Here is a 27,544-nt window from a genome sequence, read left to right on the forward strand (position 1 = left end):
AGTGTGTAAGCTTAGGGACTCATGACCTTAGCAGTTAAGTCCCATAAGATTTCACACACATTTGAACATTTTTGAACTAGAATACACTCTTTGAAATTCTGAAGCTGGCAGGGGTAAAATACAGAGAGCGCAAGATTACTTATAACTTGTACAGAAATCAGACGGCAGTTAAGAGAGTCGAGGGCATGAAAGGGAAGCAGTGGTTGAGAAGGGAGTCAGACAGGCTTGTAGCACATCCACTACGTTATTCAGTCTGTACATTGAGCAAGCAGTAAAGGTAACCAAAGAAATATTTGAGGAAGAAATTAAAGTTCAGGGAGAAGAAATAAAAACTTTGAGGTTTGTCGGTTACATTATAATTAAGTCAGAGACTGCAATGAACGGAATACACAGTGTCTTGAAAGTGGAATATTAGATGACCACCAACAAAAGTAAAACAAGGACAATGGTATGTAGTCGAATTAAATCAGGGATGCTCAGGGAATTATATTAGGAAATGAGACTCCGAAAGCAGTAGATGATTTTTGCCACTTTGGAAGTAAAATGACTGATAAATGGGCGAAGAAGAGAAGGAGATAAAATGTAGACTGGAACTGACAAGAAAAGCGTTTCTGAAGAAGAGACATTTGTTGATACCGAATATAGATTTAAGTGTTGGGAAATATTTTCTGAAGGTATTTGTCTGGAGTCAGGCCTTGTATGGTATGGAACGTGGACGATAAGTGGTTCAGACAAAAAGAGAGTAGAAACTTTTGAAACGTTTTGTTACAGAAGAATGCCGAGATTAGATGGATAGATGATGTAACTAATGAGGATGTACTAAACAGAAATGGCGACAAAAGAAATTTGTAGCCCAGCTTGGCTAAACGGAGGGATCGGTTGATAGGACACATTCTGAGACCTGAGACATCAAGGGATTATCAGTTTTTTCAGAAAATATAGACGTAGACGGATATGAAAACATAAGGGCCTACCACTCAGCATGACTGATCACCAAAAGTCGAAGGATTGCCGAGACCAATCCCTTGTGGTAAGAGCTGCTGGAAATTAGAGTCCTTGATGACAAACGTGTTGAAGGAAACGTCAGCGCAATTTCCCCAACTGGAAAAGAAAGAAACGTTTTTGTAGAAGTGACAGTGAACTGTGGAAGTAGATAACCAAACAATGTATTTTAAGATCTTTTAAAAATGCTCCGCGTAAATTATACCGGGAAAGACTAAATACCTTCGAATTTCGTTACAGCGCCTTACGGGAAATACAAAATACATTATGGTGATGAGACAGTGCAGGAACTGAGAACGCTCAAAAAGAAAATATTCGAATTCAGGCAGACAGACTGAAAGCGAATATTGTTAGGCCTAAAGACCACGCATGGCCCCCAGATGAAAAGTGGAGTGTCTGCCATTTAGTAAGAGGACAAATAAGGCTACAGGGAAGAAACGAAGGAAACATAACAGCCGGCGAACACGCAACGACAGTCAAGTCGCCAGACGTTCCGGCAATAAGAAAACATTTCAAGATGCACTAGAGTTACTATCAACCTGAAGATACAAAAATCGCGGAAGTTACGCGACGACAGCAGAAATTCGTTGATGGAACCTATGACGGAAGACGAATTGAAATCAGTGATCAGAAACTTGCCGAGAAACGGAAGCCCAGGCATTGATGGGATCCCATACGTATTTTACACAAAATATTGGCATATCGCAGTTCATGAATTTTTCGAAGTGAAGAAAGATAAGGTCGAAAACAGGAGGCTATACACTGGTACAGGTCCAGGAATAATAGTACTTGTGCCGAAACACCCAACAGTGAGCACAAGATCCGATTACCATCCAATTACATTACTTTGCACAGATTGCAAGATAATAGCAAAAATTCTCGTAGCGAGTATACATATAGTACTGTATTATATTACTGGACCAGGCCAGACATGTAGTGTTCCTGGTAGAAACATCCTCAATGGAATCGGTATACTGAGAGACTGCGTTTTACACACCCAAAGACATCAACACCAAAGTACTGGCCTAAGTATTGACTTAGACAGGGCGTCCGACAAAGTGAGCTACGAGTTCTTGTGAGACGTGATGCTTCACTTCAGTTTCACGGAATCAGTACTACACATAATCTTACTGTTTATTTTGCAAATATCATTTCACGGGTCCAAGTGAACGGATACCTAACAGAAGAACTTCCAGTGCACATATCCTTCAGACACGGAGGCCCATTGTCCATGGTTTTATTTATAATATCGTCGGATCCATTAATACGTACACTACATAGTCACACTGAAGCAAGCAGATTGGAAACAGAACCTTTATAATCAATGTGTACGCAGATGACCAAACCATAACAGTAAAAAAAAAAAAAAAAAAATTACGCTAAAGTAATACGCACAAGCCATATTTTGGAATCCGTCATGTTGAGCAGTTGTTTATATCAGGAAAGGCAAAATCCTCTGGTTAACGAGTCACATACACCTCGGCACTCATCCCTTTGAGGAATGTGACGAAATAAATACACTAGGCATTCGATTTAGAAAAAGAATAGCTGAATTCTTGAATGAGAACGCAAAAGAAATTGTGCAGAAGATAGGGAGAGGCTTGACACGCTTCCATCAAAAACAACTAAATATAAAATGACGTGTCGAATGCGTTAATACCTACGCCCTGTCAATGGCACGGTAAATTTCACGGATACTTCCACTGGAAAATGAATTTGGTGCTAGGATAAAAGTATACATAGCGCGGTTCCTATGGAGTCGGATGCTCCTGTGTCTGGCCAGGGAACAGGTAACACTTCCACTGAAGGAAGGGAGGCTTAACCTGGTAGACTTCGAAGGCAAATCAAGAGCGCGCCTTGTGAAAAATATGCTTCAATATGTAGGGACCCCAGCACTCCGTCTTCAGGCCACAAGTGGCCCACCGGGACCATCCGGCCGCCGTGTTATCCTCAGATGAGGATGCGGATAGGAGGGGCGTGTGGTCAGCACACCGCTCTCTCGGTCGTTATAATGGGTTTCTGTGACCGGAGCCGCTACTATTCAGTCGAGTAGCTCCTCAATTGGCATCACGAGGCTGAGTGCACTGTATGGACCCCAGAAAGTAAGTTAAACAAGTCGTCCCATGCTAAGTCCACTGCGCAACAAGAGTGGCACAGTATCAGAAGAGATTACATTTTCCGGGGTTTCTGCAGACACAGTTCTGCTCTGGTGAGTATAACAAGGGCCTCACAGTGTGCTATTGAAATGAGGCGGCAAGTGGAAACGTACTCCAAACATGAAGTACGTGGGACAGTATTCTTGTAGGTAAAGCGCCCTGATTGCACACACATTCACCGTGAAACACTGGCACTATGCAATGTCGCGTCCAGCCGTAGTGAAACGGCGCCAAAAATTTGACCACGGCCAGACAGACACTGGCGACGCTGACCGGGAAGGAAAGAGGATCCCGCAGTATGGATTTACATCTTTTCGGCAAGCTGAAAGAACTTCTGGGTGGAAAGAGATTTTCCGTTGATGAGGACGTTCACACAGCGATTTTCGAATGGCTCCGTGTCCAAGGAATGCATTTCTATCTTCGAGAAATTGAATAATTGGTAGAAATTTCCGGTCCTTGTTTATAGAGACTTGTTGTCTATGTTGAAAAATAGTGTCATGTATAGGTGTCTCTATGAGGAGGAGGTCATTCAATAAGTTGCTTGGACTGTCATAAAATGTGTAACATCTGAAGTCCACTCGTATCTGCAACACACGTTTTGTTGCACCATCCCAGTATGCTCAGTGAACCTGGATATGGTCAACTGTAGCCATTTTTGCTTCATTACTTTGGCAGCAGGAAAACTCGCCATTTCCTCTCTTCATGTCATGTACATGACATTTCGTTATAACTTTAATTTAATATGTTACCTATACCATGTTCTAGCTGTGCACCAGAGACTCTAATTTCTTTTCCACCTGATGCTAGAAATAATAATGTAAAATTCAACATTGCGTTTGACTGAAGATAAACCTAAAATACTTTGGGTTATGTTCACAGTAACTCGTTTTGATACTGAGTGAACGAACCCCTCAACCGTCCAACAGTGAAAGATATCCGCAGGTGCTAGGAAGGAAAGGAGATAAGGTTTTATTGCCCCGTCGACGACGAGCTCATGCTCGAATTCGGGTAGCATGGCGAAGGAAGTCGGCTGTAACTTCGAGAGAATGCCCTCTGCGATTTAGGGAAGTCACAGAAAAGTTTAGATGTCCAGACGGACAGTTATTTTTTTTCTACCCCATATCTATCCAATGTCTACTTTCGTTCATTTTCCCCCTGCCTTTCCTTCCGGTTACAGTCCTTCCCGTTTTCTGTATTTGCCCAATGATACCGAACAATGGCTAGGGCACTGGACATGTATTCGGACTAAGCAGAGATCAAATACCCATCCGGCAATCCTGATTTAGGTCTGAGTACCTTCCCAAAGCCACTCCAGGTGAAGCTCGCAAGTTTTCATCGACGCATAAATAACTAATCCATTTCTGTCTCCTTCTCTAATCTGAGCTAATATTCCAGTTTTACTGATCTGCACTTGGACGAGACGCGAAACTCTAACCTTCCTAATTTTCTCTCTTCTTTTACTATTTCCTGAGACGTCAATAATCAGTTATTGCTCTAAAGGGGGGGGGGGGGGGTCCTGTTGTTACCACGTCTTATAGCCCACACTAACTGTTGTTATTCTCATTTTGATTAGTTTTCCGCGACGTCATGTGGGTTTGGCAGATGTCCCGGTTTTTCGGGACAGTCCCGGTTTCAGAGATTGAAAAAATCGGTGTCCCGAAAAATACTTTCGGGACGCTGTTTGTCCAGCATTTCGAATTTCAGAGAAAACTGAGTGCTTCCCTTAAGGAGTATTATTGCACAGTGACGCTGCTGAGTATCCATTACTGCCCCTTATATCATTTCAGTTAACGTTTTGCACCAACGTGGTTATTTGTTTCTCTTTCTGAGTCGCATCGAGGTTAATTTGTTATAAAATACTTGTTTCAAGTGAACTCAAATCCCAAAGAGGTAGTGCTCGTTCCAAGATAAATATTCAAAATAACGGTTCTTCATAAAACAAGGCAGAAGTGACTATGAAGCAGAATGTGTAGTTTGTGTTACGTTTCCATTGCAAACAGAGGAGAAGCAGATATTAAGGGTCATTTAGTTAGCGTAGTGTACTCTGCAAGCGCTTAAAAAAAGTTGACAGTTATTTTGTTTCAAGTTCATTTAAATAGGACAAACTAGTAACACCAACGGAATTACCAATGTGCTATCATAGGTTAAACATCATATATCTTTGAAATCAGTGGACTGTACGCCTATGCTAAGCGCCCAAATTTAAAAAGATTCTGAAGCAGCAAAGAATGTGACATTGGGTAGCAAAAAAATCACCAGCAATTGTGAAATTCTTAAGCTTAAGAGAAGAGTCTCAGTTTATGCATCTACATATATACTCCGCAAGCCGCCGTGTGGTGCATGGCGGAGGGTGCCCTGTACTACTACTTGTCATTTCCAGTACTGTTTCACTCGCAAATAGAGCGATGGAAAAAGGACCATCTATATGCCTCCGTATGAACCCTAATTTCTGGTATCTCATCTTCGTGGCCTTTACGCGCAATGTATGTTCGCGGCAGTAGAATTGTTCGGCAGTCAGCTTCAAATGTCGGCTCTTTAAATTTTCTCAATAGTGTTTGTCGAAAAGAACGTCACCTTCCCTCCAGGGGATCGCATTTGAGTTCCCGAAACAGCTCCATAACACTTATGTATTGTTTGAACCTACCACTAACAAACCTAGCAGCCCGCCTCTGAATTGCTTCGATGTCTTCCTTCAATCTGACCTGGTACGGATCCCAAACATTCTAGCAGTACTCAAGAATAGGTCGCACCAGTGTCCTATATGCGGTATTCTGTCCTAAAATTCTCCCAATCAACCGAAGTCGACCACTCCCCTTCCCTACCACAGTTCTCATAGGCTCGTTCCACATCATATCGGTTTTCACAACATTACGCCCAGATATTTAAACGACTTGACTGTGTCAAGCAAGACGCTAGTAGTACTGTATCGAATACTACAGGTTTGATCTTCATACTCATCCGCATTAACTTACATTTTTCCACATGTAGGAGTAGCTGGTATTCATCACACCAACTGGAAATTTTGTTTAAGTCGTCTTGTACCTTTCTACAGTCACTCAACTTCGACACATTACCGTACACCACTGCAGCGTCAGCAAACAACCGTAGATTGCTGCTCACCCTGTCCGCCAAATCATTTATGTATATAGAAAACAACAGCGGGCCTGTCACACTTCCCTGGGGCACTCCTGACGATACCCTTATCTCTGATGAACACTTGCCGTCAAGGAGAACATACTGGGTTCTATTATTTAAGAAGTCTTCGAGCCACTCACATATCTGTGAACTTATTCCACATGTTCTTACCTTCGTGAACAGCCTGCAATGGGGCACCTTGTCAAATGCTTTCCGGAAATCTAGAAACACTGGAACCTGCCTGTTGCCCTTCATCCATAGTTCTCATTATATCACGTGAGAAAAGGGCGAGCTGAGTTCCACGCGAGTGATGCTTTCTAAAATCACGTTGATTCGTGGACATAAGCTTCTCGGTCTGAAGAAAGTTTACTATATTCCAACTGAGAATATGTTGAAGGATTCTGCATGAAAACAGTAGTTATGGATATTGGACTGTAATTTTGCGGGTCCGTTCTTTTACCCTACGTATACACTGGAGTCATTTTTCCAGTCGCTTGGGACTTGGTGTTGGGCGAGAGATTCACGATAAATACAAGCTAGGTAAGGGGCCAGTGCTGTAGAGAACTCTTTGTAAAATCGTACCGGGATCCCATCTAGACCTGGTGATTTATTTGCTTTCAAATCTTTCATTTGCTTCTCTACGCCAGGTATGCTTATTACTATGTCGTCCATACGGGAGTCTGTTCGATGGTCAAATGACGCTATGTTTGTACGATTCTTCTGTGTGAACGACTTCTTGTATGCGGAATTTAAAACTTCGACTTTCGTTTTGCTACCTTCAACTGCCATACCAGGTTGGTCAACAAGGGACTGAACGGAAGCCTTAGACCCACTTAGCGATTTTACTTAAGACCAAAATTTTCTCGTGTTTCTGCCAGATCATGTGCAAGGTGTGACGGTGATAATTGTTGTATGCTGCACGCATAGATCTTTTCACAGGCGCACGAATCTCTAACGTTCGCTTGTCGTCATTTGTGCGTTCCCTTTTGAACAGAGAGTGCAACAGCCTGGTGTCTTCCTACAGTCACTCAACTTCGACACCTTACGTTGGCGTCAGTAGAAGCGTTCGGCAGTCCGCTTCAAATGCCGGTTCTCTAAACTACAATTTTTTAGTCAGTTTAAGAGAAATGTCGCTGTTCGTCATACAGAAATAGTGGCAACCATAATTTCATGTAAATGTTCATTCAAGAACATTCATTTTAACATTAACGCTGTTATTGGATTTACAATTCGCGGCCTTTAAAGTTTCGCGCCACCTCAGCCGAACGTTTGATGTTTGTTTTAAACAGTGAACTGTGTGCGAAGTTCCGCTTACAGAGAAGTGAAGTATGCCTGATTAAAATCTAAGAAACGTTCTCGCGGCCTTAAAGTTGTAGAAAATATAGCAAAATAAATAAAAGAACGCGGAAAGCTTTTTTCTGTGGCTCGAATATTTCTTGAGGCTTGTAATAATGTAGATCGGTATAGAGCTAGAAGAAATAACCACACCGGGAAATAAATTAGTCACCCCAGTGCGCACGCACATATGAATCGTTAAGCCTTTACAGACAGTGCAGCGATCGACTCATGTGCTCCACCACGCGCGAACTGCCTGTTCGTGGAGGACAAGGCAGCAGTGAGACAGTTAATGTTTCAAGCGGACATTGTACTTAAACATAGGTAAATGTAAGGACGTGACAGAGTGGCGAAAAAGAGGCAATCGTGTTTGTCCGTACCCTTGGCCATACGGTTTGTGAATTTGCTGGCTTCGTCGGCGTTTCGCTGCGAACTGTTCAATGTGTCTACAAGTTGTGGTGTAAGACACGTGGCCAGAAAAGAGTAAGTCAAAATTTTGGTCGGAAAAATAGCCTGACTGAGACGGATCGGAGATGTGTTTCATGGCTTGTGAATTAAAATCGCTTCCAGACCCGACAGGAATTGCTGCAGGCAAGTGAATGGAGGTCCATCCTCAACTGTTTGCGAGAGAACATTATGACGGAAACTGCACGAAAAGAACATTTAGAGGGAATCACTTCGCAAGAGGCCGTTACTCACATAGGCACATAAAGCTGAGCGTCCTCGATGGGCTAGAAATCATCGAACGTGGACAGTAACCGACTGGCGGAACGTAATGTGGTCTGACGGACCACATTTTGCCTACATTCAAATGACTTACGTCGTCAAGTGGAGCGGAGGACAAATGAAGCATTTCATTCCGAATGCGTGCATGGTCAGGTCCAAGCCGGAGGCGGGCCTGTGATATTTTGGGGGTGCTTTTATTATCATGAATTGGGCCTGCTCACTGAGGTGACCACTAACACGAACCAACATGTTTATTTGAACACTGTGAATGATCAGTTGTTGTTTTTCTAACAACATTTGCATGATCAGTATGCTGTTGATACTCCTGTTTTTCAAGGCGACAATAGCGACAACAGCGAAGTTCTTCAGCCTGCAAGAATATGTGACTGGTTTTCCGAACACTCCCCCAGCCCTATTATATCTCGACTGGCCTGCAAAATCACCCGCCTTGAACACCACAGAGAATTTGTGAGACACGTTGGAACAGCGAGTAGAACGTCGACATCAGCATGCCCGTAATTTGATGGATTTGGGCGATCAAATCTTTAGCCAATGGCTTAACCTGGATGCGACGTTCCTGCACAACCCCGTGGACTCCTTTCCTAACCGAATCCATGCGTTTATCAACTCCAGGTGCGGAATTCAACAATATTAAATCATGCGCGTAATGATTTCTGTAGGTGTGACTAATTTTTTGTCCAATGAGCTTAGTTGTTACTTAGACTGGGGCGCACAACAGCGCGGCCATTAGTGTCCAAGGTATATTCTTCCAAATGAACAAATGTAATAAGTTGAAATAATAAAAACTGAGATGAATGGTAGTTATTAAGAGTTTGGTCTTTGTGAATAACTGAACTCCGTTTCTCCTCCAACGACAAATCCAGTATGAACAGTGATTGTTACAGGGCAAGGGAATGACGCAAGGCAAATGTTTGTCCAGCAAGCATGTTCCAAGTAGCACCCAACACTGATATATGGCGCGCCTATCTTTGCTTGTCCTCAGTACATGTGACACGAGCCTATCACAAGCTTTTACTCGGCTGTCACTCGTTCCGGACGAAAGTCCTCCCCATCAGGATCGAGAGTATAAGTCTAACGCTTTGTAAACCACTAATATACAATAGATATCATAGAATGCCTTATGCAATAACATGATGCATACCGGATGAAGTAACAGTCTTCAGAGAGTCTTGACGCGAGCCTTTTATCACTGCACGCGTTGAAAGCCCAAACTAACCAGCTGTCTCGGTAGCAGTGAGAAAATCAAATGCAAACTGATGTGAAGATGAGGCTCTCCTCTGATTGTAGCTGAGCACTGTTAAATGTTGTGTTCTACGAAGGAGTGTGATTTTCAGTCTCTGGACGCTATCGCTCAACTCAATCTCTACATGGCTTTTAGATCGCTTTCTGCTTCGGTTGTGTTGAATGAAGAGTTGATTTCCAGCTTTTGTCTTGTTTCTGTAGACAACTGCAAGAGATACGCTACACATCTGCCTGATCATCCTCACGTCATTGTTGTTGAAAGCTGTACAATTCTGCAATAAGCACGAACGCAGCTACTCCTGGCGCCCCAAGCCATCTCATCAGATTTGAGTACAATATGATAATGCGGAACTCGTCGGAATGAATGAGTTACTACTAAGTGACACACCTGTACTGTAAATGTAAACGTCGCGTGACTAGGGCCTCCCGTCGGGTAGACCGTTCGCCGGGTGCAAGTCTTTCGATTTGGCGCCACTTCTGCGATTTGCGCGTCAATGGGGATGAAATGATGATGATTAGGACAACACAACAACCAGTCCCTGAGCGGAGAAAATCTCCGACCCAGCCGGGAGTCGAACCCGGGCCCTTAGGACTGACGTTCTATCGCGCTGACCACTCATCTACGGGGGGCAGACACCTGTACTGTGAGGTCACACTTTTCACGATACCCGATCTCTCGCTGGATCTCTCTTCCTCTTATTGTTTCCTTCCATTATCATATTACAACATCAATCGAAACTTATCGCTAAAAAAATAAAAATTGCAAAATCGTTTCTGGTGGTAATATTCTCCATCATACCGTTAACATGACTTTACTAATGCGCACTTCCCGTGATAACATCATGAGACTGTCGCACATTAAGTCCTACTAAGAAGAACGCATCACTCCAAAAGTGTTATTACCTGGATAAAACCAAATCTTTTTGCCCGCTTCATTCCATATTTTTCTTCTCTCGCAACGTTCATTTCGAGAACATGTAATGGCTCAGCTGTCTGTGCCCTTGAGGTGCAATGTAAATCATCCAGGTCTTCAATCTTACATTACCTTAGGGCAAGAGGAACAAAATATCGGTTTTATTAATATCGCCATTCCAGTAAGAACAACTAATGAACTACCTGCGCTTATATGAGAGAGAGTGGTTCAGTACATACACCCACGTACTCGATGCGTATCATACATACAATAAAAGTAAGCTACTGTAGCTGGCAGTTGACCGTAAATTAGTGTTACGCAAATATGGGAGCAACGAAGAGGTAATTAGAAAAATCTCGTCATTTCTCATTCGGCTTGTCGTCAAGCGTCATCTTCGACAAACGCACTTCGTGTACCATGACCTATGACTTACTGTACCAGATACCTGGCGAAGTATTATGACAGCTTCGAGAGAGGATGTTGACGTGATGTACACTAGCATCCAGTGTTTGGTTGAACATTATCTTACTCAAACGTATCCTTAATAACAATCACTCGAAGTGCAACAAACAACTGATTACCGTTGCCATGCTGCCACCCCGTGAGCATTTCTCCTCACTACATATTAGCTTCCCGCAGCAGCATCAGCTGCAGTTGTCTTCCTTAGAAAGGTAAGTGGGATTGGGTTTCACTCATACTAGTCAGCTATTGTTACAATAACAAGCTACCTCAGACAATATGTCGAAATTAATTCAAAGGCGGCAGGTTAGGTAAAAATAGACGTGACTGGCTTGTAGTATTTCATTAACAGACTGCATAGATATGAGTGACAAACTGAACGTTTTACAAAAAGTGCGATATAATTGGCTCCTGGGTCGGTGATGACAAAGCATGTTTGGAATTTGGTAGCATTTAAATCTGCTGTCTGACTTGCATGCCAGTCGTTTTTGTGTGCTTACGCTTCAGGTACATATCATACAGTTTGTTTGGCATTGCTTGGAGGCCAGTACCCTAATAGAAAGGTTGCGGTCGCTGAAAGACGTTCCAGCCATTGCTTGGACAGTGTCGCAAGTGGCGCATTAGCTTTAACTTTGAACAAACTAGACGAGTTACGAGCAGTTATTTATAGTAAATAATTGTGCCTCAATAATTTAAAATTACGTTACACGTTACACTCACCGGTATCGGTATTGTTGTCGCAATTTCATTTGGAAAGTCAATAATTACAAATTTTTGCTTTGTAGTTTTGATTCTGTTGGACAAATTCCATATTCCATCATTAAAAGTTTGTCTATTTTAGGTGCAAAGTACAGCAGATGACGGAAATACGAGGGCGTGCTGAAAACTAATGCCTCCGATTTGTTTATGAGAAAACCCTTAAAGCTTTTTAAATAAGACAAACGTTATTAGCATTTTACATCTTTATTCTTCATATCTAAATATTTAGTTCTCAACATACTCGCTCTTGCGACGAACACATTTCTCCCACGAGCCCAGTTTGTTGATACCGTCACTGTAGAATGTTTGACTTTGTTGACGGAGCTATAACCTCATCTCTGTTTGCACCATTTCGTCACTATGAAAGTGAAGCCCTCGAAGGTATTCTATAAATTTTGGAAACATGTGAAAATCGGATTGGGTCTAGTCGGGACTGTATTGGAGGATTATCGATGAGTGGACCAAGGTGTCGGACTGATGCAGATGTCACAGTGCTCGTGTGTGGTCTGACGTTCTCATGCTGGAAGAGATGGTGCTCCATGCGTGGATGAACCCTTCGAGTCCGGAGGTCGATTACGCATGCTGTTTCTCACGCACCGACTTAGTTACGTTACATATCGCCACATTACACGCCACAGTTCGGAGACCACTAGGAGCAGAAGGCTGCAAATATATAGACAAGAAGAATAAAGATATAGAATGTCAATAACTTTTGCATATTTATTTAAAAAGCTTTGTGATCTTTGATATGAAAATTTGAAGTCATTCCTTTTCAGCCTGCCTTCGTAGCAGATTCAAATAGCTGTCAACAGACTGGTGTGCAGGACAGACCAGTCTATCACAAGATAGAAAACTTATTTTGTGACTTTGAAGTAAGACACAGTAGTGGAGATTTTTCTTCTTCCTTGTTGCAAAATATTATGTAATGTCTAATAACAGACACAGCAATTATGATCCTCTTCTGATGTTACGTTTGTCAAACTAGAGCCGAGCCAAGTTTTGTAAACACGCACTAATACACGCGCATTCAAAGTTGACACTCAGGCGCGGTGGTTGATGCGTGCGACCGTAAGGCATTTCTCATTTACAGTCGCTCCCATCAGCCACCGCGCCGAGTGTCAACTTCGCATGCGCGAACAATATTCAGTACATTAACATAAAAAATTCTAACAGTTTCCACATATTTAAAAATTTCGTTTGGTGCATAGAAACTACTATTCTGACGACCATTTTCAGAAAAGGCAATTCAGCATTAATACTTCCCTGCTGTATTTCTCCTTAAGTTTTGTACCATGATTGAAAAAAAAAAAACATTGATAGCCCCACTATCAAAGATAAAAAGGTAACATCATTTTCGCTATTATGTAGTTGTATACTTCATCTTCATTATGATAATAATGTGTTGTCTCAGGCGTATCCTTTCCCAAAGCATATACCTTATTAACTCGGTTGCTATTGTTTACTTAAACTACCATATTTTCCCAGTTTCTCCGTGAATTGTTTAAATATTTCTGATTTCAGTCCCCCTTACCCTCCGCCCAACATATCCCCCTTGGTCCCATTAATTGTTTATAACAAGCTGTAATTGAACAAATCAGGCCAAAAATTAAATAAAAATATCGTGGTGAGACACACTGAGGTGACGAAAGTCATGGGATAGCGATATGTACAAATACAGATGGCGTCAGTATCGCGTACACTATGTATAAAACGGCAGTGCATTGGCGGAGCTGTCATGTGTACTTAGGTGATGCATGTGAAAAGGTTTCAGACGTGATTATGGCTGCATGATGTGAACCGACAGACTCTGGATGCGGAATGGTAGTTGGAGCTAGACACATGGGATGTTTCAATTTGGAAATCGTCAGGGAATTCAGTATTCCGAGATCCACAGTATCAAGAGTATGCCGAGAATACCAAATTTCAGGCATTACCTCTCACCACATACAACACAGTGTGGCCGATGGCCTTCACTTGACGACCCAGAGCAGACGTGCTTGAGCAGAGTTACCAGTGCTAACAGACAAGCAGCACTACGTGAAATAACAGCAGAAATCCATGTGAGATGTTCGGCGAATTCATCTGTTAGGTCATTGTAGAGAAATTTGGCGCTAATGGGCTACGGCAGCAGAGGATTGATGTTAGTGCGATTGCTAACAGCACGACATCGCCTGCAGTGCCTCTTCTGGGCTTGTGACAATATCAGGTGGACCGTAGATGACTGGAAAAATGTGACCTGGTCAGATGAGTCCCAATTTCAGTTAGCAAGAGGCAGTGGTAGCATTTGAGTGTGGCAAAGACCCCACGAATCAATGGACCCAAGTTGTCAACAAGGCACTGTGCAAGCTGGTGGTAGCTCCATAACAGTGTGGGCTGTGTTGACATGCAATGGACTCTGTGTTCTCGATGTTCGGGTACTTGGAGACCATCTGCAGCCATTCATGGACTTCATGTTCCCAAGTAATGATGGAATTTTTATAGCCAACAATGCACTATGTCACTAAATCGCAGTTGTTCACGACTGGTTTTAAAAACATTCTGGACAGTCTGAAAATTATTTGGACATCCATATCTCCCAATATGAATCCCATCAAACATTTATGGGACATAATGGAGACGTCAGTTCGTGCACAACATCCCGCACCAGGAGCACTTTTGCAGTTACGGACGGTTATAGAGACAGCATGGCTCAATATTTCTGCAGGGGCCTTCCAACAACTTGTGGAATCCACGCTGCACTACACAAAAGGAAATATGACATGATATTAGGAGCTGTACCACGACTTTTGTCACCTCAGTGAATGAAAATGCTAACAGCTTGAAATATTTATTTAAGTATAGATTTATCCTATATTGTAGTGTTTTTCATGTGTGATGCAAGTCCAGAATGTCCAGTGTTGCACAGCAGCTGATACTCCCATAGGCAGACCGGTCTCTGCATTACGCTACAGACAGTTGCTCAGATAATATGGTAGGTAATAAAATTAGATTAGCTGGAAGTTTCCATTGAATGAGATACAAGAAAATGTTTGTAGCATTCAGCATTTCATACTGGTATATCAGTAGCATTTGCTCATAGAGCTGTGTGTAAACTCAGACTGTATAACAATAGTGAATCAGTTGAAGAATTCAGATACTATTGTACTTCAGCTTCCTATTATAGTTTATGCATGATGGAGAGGTTGACACTGAAATATTCTGCTTTTCTGATAAAGTTTGGCTGCATTCATTACAGCTCATGAGGAATTGGACAACGATTTTGAAAACTCCAGTGATGATTGTTCTGAAGTTCACATACCTTGATAAATGCATTCAAACTTCATCAGAAAATAAGCATTTCTGGATAATCCTCTCCATCACACAGCACCTGCAATAATCAGTTGTAGTGCTGACACTGAGCAACAGTACTGCCACCTTAATTGATGAACTGATGCAATGCCGGTATTTGCAATGTTTCGTGTTGAATTTGTGCACAGCTCTGTGAGCAGATGCTACTGACACCTGTCTAAAGTGCTAAATGGTGCAAAAATTTTATCGGATTTCCTTCCAAGGGCACTCCTAACTCATCTAGTTTATTAACTAATGCAGTGTCCAAATAACAGGCTGTAGCATAATGCTATGATCACAGCCTATCTATGGGGGTATTAGTTCCAGTGCACTGCCAGAGTGCTTGCATTATACATGAAACCACCTGTAGTATAACTCTGTATTTAAAGAAAATTTCACGCTGCTACCAGTTTGGTATCTCACCTCAATAAGTCATTTTTCAACCTGCTGTGTTCATTTAGAGCTTGTTAATAGTAAACAATGGGAGGAAGGGGGGTATGTTCATTGGAGGAACAGAAATCAGAACAATGGGAACCAAACACGGACAAATTAGGGAAGGATGTTAGTTTAATTACCTATAAAAGTAAATTATTTATTAATTTCTCTAACCCAATCTGATTAGGGTCGTTACGCCCTCTCTTACTCTGGACCAGGTTTTCACACATACAGTACCTTTTTACACCACAGTTACCTAAGGAATAACAAATTTAATTTGGCAGATGATATTAAAATGATTTGAGTGTCTATACAATGTGAGTAAATTATACTGATTATGAACTAATGAAGTTGATACTGGCAGTACTTCTACTCCTCCTGAAGCCAGCACCACTACCACTAGTAGTAGTAGTAATAATAATAATAATAGTAGTAGTAGTAACAAACAGTAGTGGTGGTGGTGATGGTAGATATAAAAAGGGTTTAAAGGTGTACAAAATATGTTTTCTGGTATAGTGAGTTCTGAGGAATGAAAATTTAAGGAGACTAGCTAAGAATACTGGGAAATGAGGGAGAACTGGTTGGAAAATAGGATGTACAGGGGTAACAAGTGCATACAGGGGCAATTGTAGTCATTATTGTTGCTTCAATAGACATGTCATTAAGTGTCTTTTGAAGCTGGAGATGTTAATCAGTTATCTAATTATAATGTGGGAGGTTATTTCAGAGTTGGGCTCCCATTACTGAGAAGGACTTCAGAAAGTGGGTGAATGATGGAGTGGGGAAAACAATTTTGCTCTGATGGGAATGGGTGTTTCTCCCACGTTGTTCAGAGAAGAGTGTTAAAGTCAACGAGAGAGATGAGGGACAGCATACACTGATGACAGTACAGAAGACAGATCTACATTTACATTTACATCCAAATCCATATCTATCTACATAGATACTCCGCAAGCCACTGTACAGTGATGAAAAAGAGTGCCCTGTACCACTACTAGACATTTCCTTTCCCATTTCACTCGCAAATAGAGCGAGGGAACAATGACTGTTTATATGCCTCCATATTAGCCCCAATTTCTTTTATGTTGTCTTTGTGGTCCTTACACGTAATGTATGGAGAGTCAGCTATGCCAGTTCTCTAAATTTTTTCAATAGTGCTTTCCAGTCGCTTGGGACTTTGTGTTGGGCAAGAGACAAGGGACCAATGCCTTTGAGTACTTCTTTGTAAAATCAAATTGGGAAACTATGCAAATACATAGAAAGAAGGATCCTTTATTGTATGATTATATGATAGCGGAACTAACACTGGTAGCAGTTACTTCTGTAAAATATCTGGGAGTGTGCGTACGGAACGATTTGAAGTGGAATGATCATATAAAATTAATTGTTGGTAAGGAGGGTGCCAGGTTGAGATTCATTGGGAGAGTGCTTAGAAAATGTAGTCCATCAACAAAGGATGTGGCTTACAAAACTCTCGTTCAACCTATACTTGAGTACTGCTCATCAGTGTGGGATCTGTACCATGTCGGGTTGACAGAGGAGATAGAGAAGATCCAAAGAAGAGCGGTGCATTTCGTTACAGGGTTATTTGGTAAGCACGACAGCATTACGGAGATGTTTAGCAAACTCAAGTGGCAGACTCTGCAAGAGTGGCACTCTGCATCGCGGTGTAGCTTGCTGTCCAGGTTTCGAGAAGGTGCATTTCTGGACAAGGTATTGAATATATTGCTTCCCCCTACTTATACCTCCCGAGGAGATCACGAATGTAAAATCAGAGAGATTCGAGTGCACACGAAGGCATTCCGGTAGTCGTTCTTCCCGCGAACCATACGCGACTGGAACAGGAACTGGAATACTCTCTTTCAAATTCTAAAGGTGGCAGGGGTAAAATACAGGGAGCGAAAGCCTATTTACAATTTGTATAGAAACCAGATGGGCATGAAAGGGAAGCAGTGGTTGGGAAGGGAGTGAAACAGGGTTGTAGTCTCTCCCCATGTTATTCAATCTGTATATTGAGCAAGCAGTAAAGGAAACAAAAGAAAAATTTGGAGTAGGTATTAAAATCCATCGAGAAGAAATTACAACTTTGAGGTTCGCCGATGGCATTGTAATTCTGTCAGAGACAGCAAAGGACCTAGAAGAGCAGCTGAACGGAATGGACAGTGTTTTGAATGGAGGATATAAGATGAACATCAACAAAAGCAAAATGAGCATAATGGAATGTAGTCGAATTAAGTTGGGTGATGCTGAGGGAATTAGATTAGGGAATGAGACGCTTAATGAGTTTTACTATTTGGGGAGCAAAATAACTCACGATGGTCGAATTAGAGAGGATATAAAATGTAGACTGGCAATGGCAAGGAAAGCGTTTCTGAAGAAGAGAAATTTGTTAACATCGAGTATAGATTTAAGTGTCAGGAAGTCGTTTCTGAAAGTATTTGTATGGAGTGTAGCCATGTATGGAAGTGAAACATGGACAATAAATAGTTTGGACAAGAAGAGACTAGTATCTTTCAACATGTGGTGCTACAGAAGAATGCTGAAGATGGTACTGAATAGGATTGGGGAGAAGAGAAGCATTAGATGAGTAGATCACATAACTAATGAGAAGGTACTGAATAGGATTGGGGAGAAGAGAAGTTTGTGGCACAACTTGACTAGGAGAAGAGATCAGTTGGTAGGACATGTTCTGAGGCATCAAGGGATCACAAATTTAGCATTGGAGGGCAGCATGGAGGGTAAAAATCGTAGAGGGAGACCAAGAGATGAATACACTAAGCAGATTCAGAAGGATGTAGGTTGCAGTAAGTACTGGGAGATGAAGAACCTTGCACAGGATGGAGTAGCATGCAGAGTTGCATCAAACCAGTCTCAGGACTGAAACCACAACAATCACCACCTTCAACTGCCACACCAGACTGGTCAACAAGGGACTGCATGGAAGCCTTAGACCCACTTAGCGATTTTACACAAGACCAGAGTTTCCTCAGGTTCCCTGCCAGGTCTTTTGCTAAGGTGTGAGAGTAGTAGTAGTTGTAGGCTTCGTGCATATATCTTTTCATAGGTGCACAAGTGTTTAGTAACCTTTCCTTGGCGTCACTTGCGCATTCCCTTTTGAACCAAGAGTGCAACAGCCTCTGCTGCCTCGGCATCCTCCAAATTTCATTATTAAACCATGGTGGGTCATCTCCATCCTTTATTCACTTACTAGGCTCATAACTCTCCAGAATACGATTTACAAACTGCTTTAACTTTACCCATAATTCCTCTACATCCATATTACTGGAACTAAGTGATGCCAATCCACGGTCTAAGTGAGATGCTAATAACTGCTTAACTAGTAGACACACTCTCCTAGCCTTCTTGACTGATGGTATGGAAATCTCTGTACTTGTCTGTACACAGCCAGGACAGCTGTGCATATGATGGTGAAATATGATCAGAGTCAAATAATGGCAAAAGCATTTAAAAACATACCATTTAGGAAAGGAATGCACGAAGGAACACATTTTCAGAATGAGAACACAATGAGGTGTGAAGTGCAGAAGAGAAAAGTGAAATTCTGCATTTCTTTTTATCTTTGTTTCCCATGTCCTCACAGGTATCCACAGGAGGTGGGGCACTCCTACCCCCCACCCACCCCTCTAATCTGAAGTACAGAGTTTTTTTTTTTTCATATATATAGTGGATAACAAAAAAAATTTTCTACAGGCTCCCATACAGTGGGATCTATAAATGTGTGTTTTCGGGTCAGTTGTGGTACAAAACTTAAGGAAAAAGTTACCAAGAAATTATTAATATTGAATGGCTTTTTCTGCAAATGGTCATCAGTATAGTAGTTATTATGCACCAAAAAAACTGTTAGAATCTTGTACATTAATGTACTGAATAGTGTGTATTTGCAGACGTGAAATGTACTTCGTGCTGAAGCCTTATAAATTCATCATCAGAGGAGAAACATAATGGTCCTGTGCAGTAGCAGATATCCATAACATTTTACAACAAGAGGAAGGAGAAATCTACACTATTCTCAGTCTTTCTGGTTTTACTGGTCTTGCATAATGATCTGTACCCCCCCCCCTCCCTACACACACACACACACACACACACACACACACACACACACAGAGGAAAAATTTTTAACTTCTGACTTTCCAAATGAAATTGTGCTGAATACCAGAAATACCTGTGTAAATAAATTTAACTTCAAAATTTATCAAGTTACTGAAACTACTTATATTTTCTTATCATTCCGTCCACTTATTAAATATTGTTCTGTCACTGTATGTGACAAAAACTGAAGAATTAAAGCATCAGTTGTACAGTATTTACCAGCAGTTAAATGTGTGTCATCACAGAGAAAGTACTTTTGAAAACTTCTCTAATACAAATCATTTACAGTTCTGGATTAATTGAAAATGTTTTCTGCAATGGTAAAGTCTCTTTAACACTTGTTCTGTGGCAATTCAATCCAAACCTGTTATACAATAAAACCAAAACAGTCCCCAACAACTGATTGGCATCAATGTAATTTGCAACAGAAAGCACCTTCCCTAATTTAAGTATTACTCTCACTTAAATGAACTTTCAGTGTGTCAAAAGAAATGCAGCATGAAAATTGTGCTTCAAGTCACACCCCCTTATTTACTTTGGCATAGAAAGCAAACTTTGGTTTCATTCTAATAATGCAGCAAAAACAGAACTAAAACGTTCATCTCTACATTACAAGATACAACAGAATGTGCAGAGAATATCCTGTCACTAATAACACATTGTTATTGTAGCAAACTGTCACTTCTTGTTTTGGATAACACACATTCAAAAACCTGCATATTGTGTTGTTAAAAGGTTAATAACTACTGAAATAAAGACAAGTACTCACTTGGTTCAGATGAATAGAATTGAGCTTCACTTTCTGGTTCACTGCCCTCATCTGCAGGTGACCTATCCCGACTCATATTTTCCTTATCACTCCTACTTTTCTCCTCTTCTGAGTCGATTGAGCCAACTCGTGGCCAAAATACTAGCTGGGTCCTGTTGCTGGACATGCACACCCATGTGACACACAGTGAAACAGGAAACCAACATGAGAAGACCTAGAACGCTGCTGGCAGTTCTCTCCCCCACTCAAACTGCATACTGGTAATTGGGTTCTGTGCTGCTGGCTGGCCACTCCTGGCTGTTATATAAAACCCTCCTCAAGGTTGAATACAAACTGGCTTGTTTCATAACATCTTGCTGTGTAGTGACCAGCTTACAAATATTATGTAATCAGTTTTCATTCATGGTAATACACTTGCTATATTTACCAGCAAGAAAGCTTTTATCCCAGAATTCTCTATTATTAAAAATTCTAAGTGTGACCTTTTCCAGAAACATATCTTACATAAAAATGCTGCTCTTTCAGTGATCATTTCTTGAACACATTTACCTGTCACATTGTCATCAACAAGCAACACACATTTCCTTAAATTTTCTGTATTAAATACTTTACTTCTTTTTACTTTGTTTCTGATTCAGATATGATACTCACAAAACTGATTAACTGACAAAGCTTTCCTACAGATTATTTCATTGGCTGTGTTTCACATACTTAACAATAACTCCCTTGGCCTTTTGTGCCAAGACAATTAATTTACATATTTACTCATGAGAGTAATTAATATTTATAGCAGAAATTAACATCTTGAGCAACATATTATTTCCTCTTTCAGTGGTAATTCCACAATTTTACAAAAAATGTGACATGACTCATCCTTTCTTGTTTCTTCTGTAGCTTCACCCATTTCACAGCAACTGTTGTTATAATAATAATAATAATAATAATAATAATGATGATGATGATCTTGTGTGTATCAGTATTGTCCTAAGAAAGCAAACCAGAAGTAAAAAGTGTCTATTAATGATAGTTAAGATACACAGCAACCTGTCTTCAATCTAAATTAAATGACAGACTATTTACATACTATATTACTGTGAACAAAGGAAGTGATCTCATTACAATGAAAGTAAAGACAGCATTTTCCCAAGTTTACCTGGTTGAATGCAACTTTGCTTGTTCTTGAGTGTAAAATTCAAAATGTAGAGGGGTACAGTGAAATCATTTCAGACACATTTTCAAACATTCTCTCATTTGCATTATAAGTCAGCAATAAGTACACACAATGTAATAATTTTAGTATTTTGTCTAAAGGCCAATAGATTGTGTATAAACTTGTGCAGCCTGGAAAAGAATCAGCGAAGACATCTGCCACAGTACTTTTGCATGCATGAGGAACTGAAAGAAAGAAAGACAGACAGACAGACAGAGAGAGAGAGAGAGAGGGGGGGGGGGGGTGAGGGGGGACTGCTGTGTTGGAGGCAGTGTGCTCTTGTGATGTGTCTTATGACTAGAATGTCACTGGACCTTGTACTGGCTGTCAGAGTAACTGTACAGCACTGAATCAGCAAGAAGTGCAATACCAGTGCATCTCAGGAACACAATAAAGACATGTACGCACAATTTTACATAGCTTTGACTAATCACCATGAGCCATGTGTGGGTGATGAGCAGTCATCAATCAAGATGCTGCCCCCCCCTCCCCCAATGATTCATGTCTCTCTTTGCATCATGCCACTTCACGTTGCCTCTGTCATTGGATGGAAAGGGGTGCTGCATTCTACTAGGTATTTTTCTGTATTACTCATGAGTGTCCAACAGTTAGTGATACATTTAAAAAACTTATCAGAAGGTGCACAGGTATTCCAACAATGATCCTTTAGCACGTATCAGTAAACCCCCGATTCTTTAAAGAAACTATGTTTCGTGTATGAAACAGCTTCAAACATCTGATTACTTTACAATTGAGTTAATGTGTTAAATATTTGACATTAAGCATATAAGCAAGAAAAAGTTTAGAAGTGGTTTGAAATTATCTTTAAATGTTTTTGAAGTCACTAAGTGCTCTAATTATGTGAAACATTGAAAGTATATAAATGTGGTGACCTGGGCTCCATTTTAAGCAAAAGAAAGCTCTTCACAGATCTCAACCTCTGTGTGTGTGTGTGTGTGTGTGTGTGTGTGTGTGTGTGTGTGTGTGTGTGTGTGTGTGTGTAGGGGGGGGGGGGGGAGCTGTATGTGAGAAAACATTTCATAAAGGTCTTAAATGCAAGCAAAAATTGGAAGTTGCTACGTGTTCTCATTCTCAAATACTGGATGAATAAATCCTTGGTGTTTGCTGCTTCAAGACAAACACACTTTTTCTACCTCTAGTACTTGTTTTGTTGTGAAGTTTTTAACATAGGATTATACCACTTAATGATTAGATGAGAAAATTTTAAATTCAGTCAACAACTACAAGAAATATTGAAAATCAACTGGATGTGCAACCAAATGCTAATACCAGGTTCCAGCATAGTCACTTTGTAGTATAGAATATGGTGTTGACATGTTTGTTGCTCTGAATGAATCCTAGGTGAGATGTATGCAGAGGCATGAGAGAGAGACTGCCACTCACAGAAAAAGGAAGCACTAAGCACTTCAAAACCTGAAGTATGAAGTTCAACAGATTGTTTAATTGATTATCTATTGCCTTATGCACATTTTAAGATTACTGTCTTGTCACATTATTATAATATGTTTTGAATAGTTACAAGTTTGTCTCAGTTCACTTTATAGTGCTCAACTACAAGTTTTGGAAAGCCAACAAATGATTTCTATTGTATACATATTAATTACTGTTTTACAGTAACTTGGTGCTCAACTACAAGTTTTGGAAAGGCAACAGTGATTTTTATTCTATACTTATTAATTACTGTTTTACAGTAACTTGTTCCACTTAGCTCTTTTGCATACATTCCTCCCACAACTTCTGCAGTGACATTCTTTCTTTCTTTCTTTCTTTTTGCAGGGGAGGCACATCAGGCTTGTAACTATGACCACAAACTTTATTCTGTGATACAACCACAAGACATTACTCAATTAGATTTGAGGACAAATTCATAATTAAAGCCAAGAATTGTTGCACTCCAATACCAAATGCATTTGAATCAAAATACTTCAAATATTATTTTAAAATTACATTCTCCATCATGTCAGCACTCTTCTCAAGAACTAACTACTCTAGAGCAAAAGTACAAGAAGCCTCATGCAAAATTTTGCCCCATTCGCCCTTCACTACATGCTGACCACAATCTGTTCTGTCACCTGACAGCATTTAAGACACTTATTTCAGATTTTCTAGACTGAATACATCAGCAGCCCAATTCATAAACTCTGCTGTAACTTATGAGATTTTCACAATTAAAACATAGATTTAAAGACTGACTGAATACAATGCTTGCCAGATTTTACTACCATCTATGCAGAAATAAAAGCTTGAATGAGCTTGTAAATGTTTAACAGTAGATATCAGCTTATATATACACTACATTATTTTTTAAATTTATTTAACAATAGAAGCTATATGGTATAGCCCTTTACCCTGTAATCCATACACAAAACGATGAGAATACTGAAGTGGTATCCCTTGTCACTTTTGACTTAAAAACTGAATACAATGAATGCATGAAACCTCCCCTGAAACACATGAGGAGCATTTATGAGGAAGTACCAGCACTCTGAAATAAATCTTGGCTTTACTGCTTTCTCAGACCCCTCTTTAAGAAAAGTGACAGGAGAGATGTCAATAACTACTGATCTGTTTCACTGCTGATATCATTTTCCAAAATTTTTGAGAAGGTGATGTATTCTAGAATAGTATCTCACCTGAGCATCAATAGTATCCTCAGCAAATCACTGTTTGAATCACAGGAGTTGCTCTACTGATAATGCCATTTCCATGTTCACTCACCAAATTTTATAAGCATTAAATAATAAAATAATGATGGTTGGTATTTTTTGTGACCTATCTAAGGCATTCAACTGTGTTCATTAAAGATCCTCCAACATAAACTGAAGTTTTATGAGACTGATGGTATAGCCGGCCAATGGATGTCTAACCAAAAGAATGCAGAAAGTAGTCTGTGGAGAAGTCACATATGGGATTCCACAAGACTCAATTTTAGGCCCACTAATGTTCCTCATATTTGTAAATTATCTTCCACCTAATATAGAAAAAGCAGAATTAGTTATTTTTGCAGATGCAATCAATCCAAGTAAAAATACAGAAACAGAAGAAATGGTAAAGAATGATCTTAAAAGTGTAGACCAGTTTTCTGCAAATGGTCTCATTCTCAATTTTAAAAAGTCACAACCTATTCGGTTCTGTACAGCTTGGGGTACTATACCAATGATAAGTGTAACTACGTTGGAAACTTCTAAACTCTTAGGGGTCCATATTGATGAGAATTTAAACTGGAAGAAGCACATTTTGGAACTCCTTAAACAACTTAGTTCAGCCACATTTGCTCTTAGAATCATTGCAAATGTTGGGGAGAGAGAAATCAGCTATTTGACATATTTTGCACATTTTCATTCAATAACAACATATGGAATAATGTTCTGGGTAAACTTGTCTTAAAGAAAGAAAGTTCTGTTGCTCAAAATGTGTTTTAAGAATAATATGTGGTGCTTACCCACACTCGTCCTGTAGACATCTGTTTAAGGAGTTGAGCATTCTGGCTGCTGCATCATGGTGTGTTTATTCCCTCATGATTTTTTTTTTTTTTTTTTAAAGAATCCATAGCAGTTCAAAAGGGAACAACAATGTTCATAATTAAAATACCAGAAGGGAAAATTACATTCATTACTTTACTCCACATTAAGATTGCTTTCAGCACAAAAAGTGGTGCACAATGCTGCAATTAAAATTTGAAAAAGTTTCTCCTTGGTGGATGGGAGGAGGGTGGGGCAGTGTCACTTTACAACTGTTCAGCATGTAGCCATATTTACAAATTAATTTATGATGTGAATGTAAAATAACTTGTTTTACATCATTATCATTTATCATGCACATGATAAATAGAACATTTAACTAACTAACTTACACACTGAGCAGAAGTGCAGTTGTTGGGCACATAATAATCAGTGAGTACAATCCGACAATACAACAGATTGACTGAGCACTCACTGAAGCTATCCTGTCTCAAATCACGTTATGCTATTTCATGACATATCTGGGGAGATTTCTATCTTTTCTTAAACACACCAATCTAGAGAGACTGCAGTCTCCGATGTTATACCGAATGTATAAAACACAGGACAGGCAAGTACTATGTATAATATGAAATTGGAACCATTATCGTAAATACCATGAGTATTTTCTCTAACAAATGGTCTCTGAAGGAAGAAGATTAGAGTTTAAAATCTTCAAAACTATAAAATTAGGGGGAGACAGAATGTTCTGCCATTACTTACCTTCATGTGGCAAATTTATGGTACTGTTCAGAAACACTTTTAAAAATGATAAAATTATTCCTAACTTTCAGAACTGTTAGTTCCTTCCTCAGGGGGAAAATGAGGATAGTGTGCAAAGTTAACAGGCACTTATAAACATGTGGGACAACAAAACATTTAATTACATCATTGCAGAAACACACACTTTACAGTGATATATGAATTTTTAGTTACTTCTTCCACATAATTTTAACTTATGGTAAATTCACTCCTTCAAAAACAAAACAATACACAATGAATAACCTACTGTCAATCCTTTGACAATCTGTGGTGCAATAATGTACACAAAAAGAACAGTTTAATTATGATGAAGCAGACAAATAATATTCTTGTAGTTGTTTTCAAGGAACTTCTCATTGAAACATTCCACTTTCACCTGTAAGTGATACAACCAAATTTCACAATTTGTGGCACATACACAAAGATTCCTTGTAAAACAAAACATCATCAAAAACTTCAAATATGCTTGTTTAGATGCAATGGTAATACTTCTATTTTACTAAGAATAATACACAATCAATAATAAACAATTTAATTTCAGTCCTTGTGCAAAAAATGGAACTGTGATATAGTGGCAAGGAAGAGCAATAATAATAATAATAATAATAATAATAATAAAAAGTCTCAACAAATTTACAGAATATTTAAACAATAAATTACAGCTGCTATGTGCACATCACAGGAACTTATGAACACTGAGTGTATGTGGTAACCATATTGCCAATGCGCTGCGTCACTGTCCTACAGCGACCACCAGAAAACTCTGAATGGCTCCTATGGGAGTGTTGTTGATTGTGACCATAGTGAGTTCCAAAGAATGAGCTCCCTACTTTGTGGTCAAATCCAGTATGACTGAAGAAAGGGGTGTCATCCTGCAACAAAGCATAAAGTTATTGTTTCCTAGATGATTACAATGTTTGAAGTTTTAAATTATGTATATTAAACTAAAGAACTACATTCAAATAAGATGACTGATCTGAAATCAATCACTGAATATATCTAACCCTAGCTGTTAAATACAATACCTAATAAAATCATTTCTCACTGTTTTGCATTTCAAATGATTTGAAATCCACTAAATTTTTTACTATGCATTCACCTTCTTCATACCTTAATACACACAGTAAATATTCTCATCATACAATCTTAAATTTTCTTTTGTATTTTCCTCTCTCCTTTTCATATCTGTTACCACAATAATGTGGTATCCTTAAGACAGATTCCATGAAGGTGTGTGTATATCTGGTAAGATTGCGACTGTCATCTTAGTTTCTCAGTTTTCCATACAGGAATAATTCAAATACTAACAGCTTGCTTGTTCTTAGTTTCCTAATGTTAATGTTTTATTTTGTACTCTTGTTATGTTTCACTAACATACAATACAAGTTTCTGCTTCAATCCTGCCTGACAGAAATGTAGAGATTTCAAAACCTGAAGAAAACAATTTCTTCTTTGCTGTTCCATTTTTATAACAAGAATGTCAAAATTATATTAATAGCAGCAGCTAGGAACTGATTAAATTTGTTGAGGAGTTGAATGGGTTTGGGATTGACCATGTGCCAAAAGTAGTTGATTCAGACACTATATACTGAAGGGTTCAGTACAATTCATTACAATTACTATTTGCTACAGAACTTAATATGGTGGAGAGTGGTCATT

At 39.8% G+C, this 27,544-nt stretch overlaps 2 protein-coding genes across 6 annotated transcripts in view; both read right to left on the minus strand.

The window, feature by feature from the left end:
• Positions 1-20,655, minus strand: part of LOC126248646 (ras-related protein Rab-7L1-like) — a 161,466-nt gene extending 140,811 nt beyond the window's left edge. For all 4 annotated transcript variants that reach the window (XM_049949831.1, XM_049949832.1, XM_049949830.1 and 1 more), the window contains exon 1: positions 20,393-20,655. In XM_049949831.1, the coding sequence (XP_049805788.1) occupies positions 20,393-20,558 (166 nt within the window). In that variant the 5' untranslated portion in view covers positions 20,559-20,655. The remainder of the gene's footprint in view (positions 1-20,392) is intronic.
• Positions 20,656-25,984: 5,329 nt separating this feature from the next.
• Positions 25,985-27,544, minus strand: part of LOC126249719 (dnaJ homolog subfamily B member 9-like) — a 42,389-nt gene continuing 40,829 nt past the window's right edge. For both annotated transcript variants that reach the window (XM_049951401.1, XM_049951400.1), the window contains exon 4: positions 25,985-26,757. In XM_049951401.1, the coding sequence (XP_049807358.1) occupies positions 26,572-26,757 (186 nt within the window). In that variant the 3' untranslated portion in view covers positions 25,985-26,571. The remainder of the gene's footprint in view (positions 26,758-27,544) is intronic.

Source organism: Schistocerca nitens, chromosome 3, assembly GCF_023898315.1.
Source record: "Schistocerca nitens isolate TAMUIC-IGC-003100 chromosome 3, iqSchNite1.1, whole genome shotgun sequence".
NCBI lineage: Eukaryota > Metazoa > Arthropoda > Insecta > Orthoptera > Acrididae > Schistocerca > Schistocerca nitens.